This window comes from Liolophura sinensis, chromosome 2 (genome assembly GCF_032854445.1).
Source record: "Liolophura sinensis isolate JHLJ2023 chromosome 2, CUHK_Ljap_v2, whole genome shotgun sequence".
Lineage (NCBI taxonomy): Eukaryota > Metazoa > Mollusca > Polyplacophora > Chitonida > Chitonidae > Liolophura > Liolophura sinensis.
In genome coordinates this window covers 8755916-8767121 of record NC_088296.1, presented here as the reverse complement: position 1 = coordinate 8767121, position 11206 = coordinate 8755916, and the positions used below count along the sequence as shown (strand labels likewise).

Below are 11206 nucleotides of genomic sequence, written 5' to 3'. Positions count from 1 at the left end.
TGTTTGTTGCCTTGAGAGGAAAAAGTCAGGCTAGCGATCACTTACTACACCGTGGCATCCTTTTTTTGATACCAAACGGTTAAGATTTTGGACGCTGAATAGGCATAAAATTTACCTTTATGAAATGTGCAAAATAGAAAAGGTTGGTGAAAGAACATGAAGCGTTTGACGCTGTACGCCTAAAACATGGTACTCAATTAAAACGCAGGTTCAACCCTCAACGACAACAGCATGTATCGGTATCAGATTTTCCAGAAATTAAACACCCCCAAAGTTACCTTACTACTTTGTAGAGCGCCAAGGTGCCTCGTGTGTATGAACTTGTCTACAACTAATGTACCTCAAGGTTATTCTTAGATCTAGTCCATTCTATGTGCCACATCCAACACGATAATTGGTCCCACTGTAACCCTTTCATTCAACGTCACGTATATCGTCACACGGAAAATCCAAAACAGAACTAAAATCAAAGCCCTTGAAACATTGTAGGCACTGTTTTGTTGCATTCTCCAAGTTTTATGAGGGTAGGTAAGACCAGCAAATAAGTTTTGAGATGAATTGTTCGCGTTCAAAGCCTAAATTTGAATAGACCTATTTCGTTCTGTATGATTTACGAAATCACCACTCCTCGCATCACGCAGGTCACCGAGTGACATCAGTTGTTATAATGTAACGTACCATGGTCCCGACTTTGGAGGCAAATGTTTCGATAAATGAGCAGTTATGAATGCTAATATTTTGGAAAAAATTAAAGTTCGTCATCTTATCGCACACTAATGGACTGTGTTATGTTTTCTGCTCATAGAAATCACAGATTTCCTCAATGTTTTCCAAAGAACTATATTTACTGAAATGTGTTTCGGTTCAACGCATTTCACGTATGTTGATATCAGTAGGCACTGCATTAACGTTGTCTTCTCTATCAACCACCTAAAAATGACGGGATAAATAGGATATGCAATTCTGTTATGAGAAATAACTTTATGATAATAAATAACTGACAATATTTTGAAGGGTTGTCATAATTTTGGAATGTTGAAGGTTACATTTCGTGAGTCGCATATAATTAATGCTCTTATTTGCTGTCACGCTTCCCACGATCATCTCAGTATGAATGTATACGTGATGCCACATGTATCAGGCCTCACAGGGGCGGTCATTTTGACATTGTGTGTACATATATGACAAATGCTTACATTTAATTTGAGAAGGAGGACATTTGCTTACATTCAAGTCTTGCATTGTGAATATGGTACACAAGTATGACTTCTCAGTTAATTTGACTTTTTTGTGTCACGGGCTCCGGTTTCGTCTTTAATAGCATTCATACTCAAGAACTTATACGTTAGTGTTGGTGGTCAGTTGTACTAACGAAAGGAAAGAACTGCACGGGATAAACCTCTTACGTTTGGCTAGATACTGCCGAACTTTCCAACGACTGGCATTGCATATTGACAGAAGGCAACGACTGCGGTCGGTGCGGTCCTAGAATCGAACCCGGGGCCTCAGTGGTCACGGGTAAGTCGTCTTTACCTAAACGATATGGTCATTAGTGTAGTTTTACGGTAAGCCTACATGTATACATTAGTGATAAAGTCTTAACTGCTCGTAGCCAATGATCAGCACTCTCTTAGGTCACGTGAGGACACAAATGGCGGTGTGAATAAAGAATTTAACCTGGCCGATATAGGCTTTGAATAAAATTTTACCATGGAAATGAAAATTTAAAGCTTTAATTTAGGTCAGACAATTTCTTTCTGGATAGTATCCAGAGTATGACTGGCCCTCAAATATGACAGCTACAATGCTGGCGGCCGTCGCATAAGTGAAATATTTTTTGAGAATGGCGTAAAGTACCAATCAAATAAATAAATATGCTAATTTGTAAACCATCTTATTTCACATCTGCTTCTTGGGAAAAACTCAGATTCTGGAAAGCCTGATACTGAGTACTTTCTCGTGGTTTAAACATATTCTGTGCAATATTTCCTAAGCCATATTCATTCAGAAGTATGAATATTCATTTATTTATTTGATTGGTGTTTTACGCCGTACTCAAGAACATTTCACTTATTCAATGGTGGCCAGCATGAAGTTATGATTGAAGGAAACCATGCCAAGGAAACAATGACGGTGGCCACCAGGATGGCGGGAGGAAACCCACGACCATCCGCACGCTGCTGTCAGACCTTCCCAAGGTACGGCCGGAGAAGATGAAGTATGGACAGATAAAGGTATTCCTACAGTAGGAGTTTATTTGACACTTGATCTAAATGGGTCGTATACTAGTATGTATATATACATGCACGAGGCTCTTTCATCGTTATGAAGGCATACATGTTCGCGGAGAATTACACAAATAATTTGACGAGTAGTCATCGTGTAAATATGCACTAAACGTGAGGTTGCGGTGAATGACCCCGCTTGACTGAGCCACCGCTAAGCCTGTGCTTTGTGCGCATAAAAAGCATTCCTCTAGCTAGTATTCAGCGCGTCGTGTACGCCCTTGATATGATGGATCGTGACTTCTTTCGTAAAAGATTGTGTCGCGAGCTCCGGTTTTGTCTTGGAAACAATTGGAAGACATTTTGAAAAAAAGTGTGTTTTCAGAGCAGACAAACCGGAACGTTTGATGTTTAATGTTTCTGCTATACAGATATAGTGACATACCTATTATACGTATTGATTATTAACCCAGAATTCTCCTGTTCTGCCTCAATATGCCTTTGAGTTTTATAGCTGACAGATTCACAAATACGTAAAAATGGCGTACAATTACACGCGAGTCTATACCGATAAATACGATTGTCCTTCGCTGGATAGATTGTAGATTAGATGCAACGTTTGTTGAAACCAAGGCGTAACAGAGCATCACAGTGTGTGTGTCGATCTAACATGTAGAATGGCATGACACATGTATATATATATATATATATATATATATATATATATATATATATATATATATATATATATATATATATATATATATATATATAATCACAGTGAGTGTTCAGAATGGACCTGTTGTCCCTCGTTATGTATGCATATGAGCATATGAGCATATGACCTCTGCTCAGTCTGGTCGCGGGTTCGAATCCTGCTTCAGATGGTTTGTGAAGTACACTTGGCGAGGTGCAGGTTATTCCCCGTAGTACCCTGCTCCACTTTTGCTTTTCTCAGGAGTACAAACTAATAATCTCCACCGACTAAGTCAAAATTCATGTTTATTTATTTATTTATTTATTTATTTGATTGTTGTTTAACGCGGCTCTTAAGGAATTTTTCACTTTTACGATGGCGGTCATTAGTATTGATCCAGCGTTCCAAGAGTAAACCACCGACGTTTGATTGATGAACTTTCCCACATTCCACATACACGCTACGTACACGCTATATTGGTGAGTTTCAAAGGACGTTGCACTTCGCGAACAACAACACGTGAGCCGGCGAGACTTTATTGCCACTATCAGGACCCACAAAGAGTGAGTGCAGGAAAATCTACAAATGCCCATTTCTCGGGTTTGATTCCCCACCTTGTACATGCATGTGTCCTATCGACTGAATACATTTATTTATTTATTTGATTTATGTTTTACATTGTACTCAGGAATATTTCATTTCCAATCGACAGAAAGTCAACCAGCTTTAGCCGCTAAATCGCCCGCTCCCTGAAAATGCTTGAGCGATTGCATATCTTCATACAGGCCGGTACTTGGGATTCAGATGGTAAAGTTAGCGGTGGGTCATTGTAACAATATATACAACGCCCTTGACCAATTACATCATATATTACGTACGTGGGGCGGTCTGCCAGCAACTTATGGATGGTCTTATGTTTCTTGACTACTTCATAAAACACCAGTCGAATAAATCCATACATATCGTTTGCCCGAATTCAACTCGCCCGGTTTCGCTTGCCGCTAAAAGCCAAGAGGTTCCCATCACTGCGGTTCCGGTGAGTTCGAGTCCAGTTCATGCCGGTTTCCTCTCCCACCATACATGAGAAGGTTTTCAGCAGCCTGCGGATGGTCGTGGGTTTCTCCCTGACTCTGTTTTGTTTCCTTCCACCATATTGCTGGCCGCGAACTACTCTTGAGTACAGCGTAAAAAACCAATCAAATAAATAAATAAATAAGTAAAGAAGGCTGGAGGTTTGTCAGGTATATGATCGGTGCATGATTTACTCCGGGCCCTCCAGTTTTCTCCACCCGTAAACCGGATCGCTGTCATGTGATTGACAAAATCTAGAGTCGTTCGTTAAACACCTGTCAGGTGTATTATGTGGGTTAAATATCGCTTCGTATAAGTAGGGGCATACTGGTTTTCTTTGTTGTTGTTGTTGTAGTTTTCTGCTGCTTATCTGTTCATTCATTCTTAAAATCAATCTCAGATAACAACATCGAAAACTTATCATAAAAGCAAATCAACCGTCTGATCAATCTGCCAATTACACATAAAGTAAAAAAAAAAAAAAAATATATAACCCTAAATAATATTGAAGTCACGCAATCATACAATCAATCCACAGTATGATAATTTAATACAGAATTAATACAAAATCTATCATCCCTCAGTCATAAAATCATCAGATTCATCGTAAACTCATAAACAACAATTAATTACCATAATCGACCTCAACATATCCATCTTAGCAGTACATCTTTTGTCGCATCCGTTAGCATCCAATGTTACATGTGTACTCTGCTACGATAAATGGAGGCAGTTAACAAAATATGCCCTGTTGTGTAGTCCCATATGACAGGTGTACTACACATCACCAATCAACACTGCGTACGACAAATTACACTTTTCGTATTTCAACAAACGTATGTATAGCTCAAGCACAGCGTAGTAACATGACCACGTCATAAGCATGTAATGCCAGTAGGTGTTTTGTACTCTTTTCATTAATCTTATCCACCCACCATAATGCTGGCCGCCGTCGTATAAGTGAAATATTCTTGAGTACGGCGTAAAACATCGATCAAATAAATAAATAAATAAATTAATCTTATCTTTACGATTACACTTATGAGGTTCCACAAGGGAAGGTGTATACACCGGAAGGTGGTTCCCTCATGATCACGAAGAAAGAGCCAGCTTTGAAAGGAATTCTTCGTTAAGTTTACACTGTTTTGTGAAAGTAAAAAAACAGCGATCCTTTGTAGTAATTTGATACTGAATTGTCCATGACAAACGTAAAGTAAACTCGACGCTTCCGCCTCCCCTTCGAGATCACCGTGGTGTACCTGGTTCCCAATGATGTCCGAGCTTCACCCCGAACAAGAAAACACCAACAACGTAGGCGAGAACGCAACTCTGCGTGACCCATTTTTGTAGCGCCATGGGCGAATCCAGGACTCAGGTAAACGCCAGGACTCGGTTCTAAGTAGGTCACGACAGGTGAGTTGAATAAATTATCTCCCCTGTCAACCTTCATTCGGCGTACCTTGTACGGGTACGGAACAGGAGGCCTGAGAGAGAGAAGTATTCAAAATGACGCCGAAATGTTTGGTTTTAGCGGCAATCGTCGTGGCCAGTATACCTCAGATGGTGTTTGGACAGGTTTCCGGTCTATCTTTGTTCCAGGAGATCGCCAAACGACCAGAGCTTTCACAGGTAAGTCGCTATCGATGGATCGAGGAATCGTTTTAGAGTTCGTTGACTTTAACTGCGACGGCGGAAATGTTTGACCTAAAACTGTCTTTACAACAACAGCACGTATTTTGCTAGTGACTCAGTACCGTAAACTGTTCAGTTAACAATTAAAGTACCATCCATGTTTATTGCTCAAAACGAAACCATTTTATACTGTACTATAAAATGCGTTTTATGGTTAAAATTTATATTTCATTATATGGATTCAAAATTTTGAAAGTTATGAGGTACGGTTTTGTAAGCCATGGCGGATAGTTTGATTCGATAATTTCACAATTCATGCCATTTGCAGGCCTTAAAATTATACCTCGTTATGAATTGTTATTTTAACCTATGTGTTCTCAACATACATTTTAATATATCTCTGAATACTCCTTGTGACACAAAAGTGTACATATATATGTTCACACCTGGTGAGTGAATATATGTATATTGTGCATGTACATATTGTAGGCCTTGGATTTGAGTTTATTTATAGGTCTAAAACATGTAGGCTTGTGTACAGATATGTAGGCCTACTACAGTGTACATGCTACTGACTAGCACAGTAGCAGTGTTAGGTCAACATGGTCAGTGTAAAACTGAAGTACATTAAAGGTTTTTTAACTTGCCATGTCACTGACAAACTCATGTCACTGACTCCTCAGTAGTAGCAGCCGAAAGACTCCAACTCCTTTTCTTATATTGGCGTAGCATCTCTGGAGTCTTGACGCAAACAGCGTTAATTTCGTACTCAGTGAAGGTCCAGGCTGGCTCTCTTTGCTATAGAACAAGTCTCGTGCAAATAAAAGACACCAACCTAAAGATCTGCTTTCTGAACCCAACACACGGCCACCGTATATCCCTACTCGCTCTAGAATAGATTTATTTTAGGCTTCCACAGTAAGTCTGTACGTGGGAAGGTCTGACAGCAACCTGCGGATGGTCGTTGGTTTCCCCCGGGCTATGCCCGGTTTCCACCCACCATAATGCCGTCGTATAAGTGAAACATTCTTGAGTACGGTGTAAAACACCAATCGAATAAATAAATAAATCCTCAGTAAGTGGTCCTCAGTCATGGCCGCCATGTTGAACAGCAACATGTAGGCCTCATCGCATGTCCTGCTTCGTACTAGGTGGAGTTGTATGAAGGTGGCTCGCACATTGGAAGGTCTTTAGGTTGGTTTCTTTTATTTGAACGAGACTCGTTGGATAACAAAGAAAATTGGCCTGGACCTTGGTTGCTTATGAAATTAATTCTGTTGGCGCCGAGACTCCAATGACGCTAGGCCAGTGTAAGAAAAAGAGTTGGAGCCTTTTGGGGCTATGTCTGCGGCTGACACGTCATTAGCTTTCTGATGTTGAGTCTACAGTTAACCACTTTGCAACACTTTCGATTAGGGTGATTTGGGCTCACACTGCACAGAATAAATTTTGGTCTTAATTTCAGAGTGTGTCCAGAATTTAAAGGCATATCCATAGATTAACTTGATCAGTCTAAATTCATGTTGTCATATCTCATCAGCTTTAGTTAGAGAAATTAATATGTCATGTTAATTTCAAATGAATATTAGGATTAACTTTAGATATTCCATCCTAATTTAATCGCTTTAATGTTATGGGAACACCCTTTGCTCTCTTGGAATTGTCTAGTCTAGTCTAAAGCCTTGACCTTGATTATAATGCTATTAATTGGTCTACTCTCCGTGAATAAATGTGTTTCGTGCCCAGCCCATGGCCATGACAAATACCGTCGATTTTCTTCAGCCTTTTCGACCTCTATCTTTTGCAGTGGAATTTATGCATATAATTAGTATGAAAATGACACAAAAATTATTTATTTGTGTGAGTAAACTGACAAGCTTCCTAAAACTGTGCATATTATTTCTGTACACCTATTAGTTGTCTCAGATTTTTTTTTTAAATATTGGTCATGGAGGAAGTTGAAAAGGTAGAAGAATGTGGACTTTTAAACATGTGCATTGATTGATCAAGGCCATTAAATAATGTGTGGTTTATAAAATCAGGGAAATAATACTGTCATATATTTTGTCTTTAATCAGGATAATTTCCCACATATTCTGAGGTCATATTTACATTAATCGTGTTTAATAAGCCTGTCTGTCAATATGACACAGTGTGGGAGGGAGTGTGTGTGGGGGGGGGGGGGGGAGGGAGGGGAGCAAATGTGAATGCTGTGAATTCAAGTCCAGCTCATACTCATTGGGTTTCCTCTCCAGTTGATTGTAAGAAGGTCTTCCAGCTACCAACGGATGGCCTTGGGTTTCACCTGGGCTCTGCCTACTTTCCCCCTCACGATGATCTGATGATGCTAACCACTGTTGTTTAAGTGAAATATTCTTGAGTATGGCATAAAACACCAATTAGGTACAGGTAAATAAACATTATAAATATGATAACACTATTAAGTTTTTCTCACTGATGAACCTACAGGTTAACAAACTGTTACAAGTTAAAAAAAAATAATTATGTGGACAAAAACTTCTTTTCCCATGTCTTCAAAACCTGTTTGTGATTTTAGTGAAAGACAATGGTGCTGTTTTTTGTGTATTTACATTGGTGTTTATAAGCAGGTTTACATTTCTATATTTACACTTTTTATAAACATATTTTAATTACAAAATAACACTGCTTAGTCACATAGAGACATTACATAGACTTATTGACAGAAAGCATACTACAAATACATCTGAAAGCATGATGGACTAATTATTTATAAATTATTTATAAATTAAAATTTATCTGAATGACACACACATTGTTGATATTTGTGATTTTAAGAGATCACATAGGTAATGGAATAAAAAAGAAAAATGTGTTAATGTTATTTTTAAGTTGAGAGTGATGGGTCTAGACAGACTCCTTTTATCATGATACTCTGGAATGGGTAGTGTGTACTTGGTGGATAAGGAACAGTAAGAAATGTTAAGGAAATGAATGTTAAGGAAATGAAAAGCAGAATGAAAGCCAGAATTGATGCCTAGGGACCAACCATATGTTGGTCCCAATACCTGGAGCCAATACAGATTATATTGTTATAATATTCATTCCTGACTTCCGCTCCGGCTGTACGTGGGAAGGTCTGCCAGCAACCTGTGGATGGTCGTGAGTTTCCCCTGTGCTCTGACCGGTTTCCTCCCACCTTGATGCTGGCCACCGTCGTATAAGTCAGATTTTCTTGAGTACGATCAAACGCCAATCAAAATAGATAAATAAATGAATAAATAAATAAATAAATATAATATTCATTCCAGACATACTCTACATAACATAAAATGTCACCCATAAAAGTGCATTTTTAGAGGCAAATAAATGTCACAAAATATTATTTTGGATGCTGAAGGTTACAATTTTCTATTGGAACATCATCCCATGTTTCAAGCATACCTCAAAACACCGTCCTAAAATCAATGGAACTCTCAAAATCAGGAAAAATGGGCAAGTTAGTCATGGACGAAATTTAGGGTCATTCAGGGTATAGTGTCTATATAGGGATATGAAGTAAGATTAACTTGTCTCCATCAATTACTGTAATGTATGCACTGACATAGCTTGTAAGAACAGGTGGTGCCCAGTAAACAGAATTCCATGCAGTATTAATGTGATCCATGTAGACACAGTAATACTTGTGCACTGTCACTGTATTAATTATGGTCCACAATTTTTTCACATTACGTTTTTAGACATCTGCACGCTGTACACAGACACACACCTGTATACATTTACCTGTGTAAAATAACAGAGGCTTTGTTGTGCTGATGACTTATAGCAGATAGAGATGGCATAAATATAGGTGTAGTTCTTTATAACTGATGTCGGCTGGCCTGAGACATATGCAGGCCGAATAATCCTGAGGCCATAAATATATATGTACACAAAGAGATGCAAGGTCAGAAGGAGAATTAGCTAGTTGTTGTATTTGTATGCGTTTTTTGTTTATTTGCTTCCACTGGATTTGAACCTGATTGTCCTAGCATATATGGCTATAGGGGCCTCTGTGGCTCAGATAGTTAGCGCACTAGCACAGTGTAATGACCCAGAAACCTCTCACCAATGCGGTCGCTGTGAGTTCAAGTCCAGCTCATGCTGGCTTCCTCTCCGGCTGTAAGTGGGAAGGTCGGCCAGCAACCTGCGCGGGTTTCCCCTGGGCTCTACCCAATTTCCGTCCAGCATAACACTTTCCGCCGTCATATAAGTGAATTATTTTTGAGTACGGCGTAAAACGCCAATCAAACAAATAAATAAATGTTTGGCTATAAATTTACTGTAAATACATAGATATACATGTACCAATGCTTTTGCCAAATGAGTCGTTTTATGTAGACAGTTATGGAGAGAAGTATATACTGTAAATCTTCAACCCTTTCAACCACTGATGCACTTTGTTCATTGGAATTTAAGCATACAATTATTATGGAAATGACGCTGAAATGATTCATATACATCGGTAAACAGGCACGAAGCTGCATAAAATCTGAGATATATCCCTGTTAAAACTAATTATATCTCTACACCCCATAGTTCTCTCAGACTGTTTCAAAATATTTGTCACAGAGGTGGTTTGGAAAAGGTTGAAACATTAGGGCATGTAAGTATTTTAATTGAAAAAATACCCTTTGATCAAGGTCATTCAATGATATGTGTTAAAATTAGAGAAATTGATCATTGAAAAATGATTTTTTTTCACATCCACTGATCAATGTCCACCTTATAGATCATGTTGATTATGTGAGTGTTATTCTCACTGGAAGGCAAACACCTAATTACCACTTTACCATGGTCAGCTCCTTTCCATTTTCGAGGTCAATTGCAGGGCAGCAGTGTAGGCTAAATTACAGGGCAGCAGTACAGACTAAAACCCCAAAACGCAAGAACGCATGTAAAATCTAACCTTGAGCATGTAAAAATCCAACCTTGGGCATATAAAAACCCAACTTTGGGTGTGTTAAAACCCAACCTTGGGCTGGTTATAATGCAATCTTGGGCTGGTTAAAACCCAACCTTGGGCAGGTTAATAGCTCCTTTCCACTTGACAGGACAATTACAGGGCAGCAGTACAGACTAAAACCCAACATTGTGCATGTAAAAACCGAACCTTGTGCATGTGAAAACCCAACGTTGTGCATGTAAAAACCCAACCTTGTGCATGTAAAAACCCAGCCTAGGGTATGTAAAAACCGAACCTTGTGCATGTGAAAACCCAACGTTGTGCATGTAAAAACCCAACCTTGTGCATCTAAAAACCCAGCCTTGTGCATGTAAAACCACAATCTTGTGCATGTAAAAACCCAGCCTTTGGTATGTAAAAACCCAACCTTGTGCATGTGAAAATCCAGCCTTGGCCAAATTAAAACCCAACCTTGTGCATGTAAAAACCGAACCTTGTGCATGTGAAAACCCAGCCTTGGCCAGGTTAAAACCCAACCTTGTGCATGTAAAAACTCAACCTTGTGCATGTAAAAACCCAACCTTGTACATGTAAAAACTCAACCTTGTGCATGTAAAAACTCAACCTTGTGCATGTTAAAACTCAACCTTGTGCATG

At 39.0% G+C, this 11206-nt stretch overlaps 1 protein-coding gene across 1 annotated transcript in view; it reads left to right on the top strand.

The window, feature by feature from the left end:
• The first annotated feature begins 5444 nt into the window (after window positions 1-5444).
• The window catches only part of LOC135462877 (fasciclin-1-like), a 37615-nt gene continuing 31853 nt past the window's right edge, over window positions 5445-11206 (top strand). Inside the window, exon 1 of the mRNA XM_064740174.1 lies at window positions 5445-5622. Coding sequence (XP_064596244.1) covers window positions 5500-5622 — 123 coding nt within the window. The 5' untranslated portion in view covers window positions 5445-5499. The remainder of the gene's footprint in view (window positions 5623-11206) is intronic.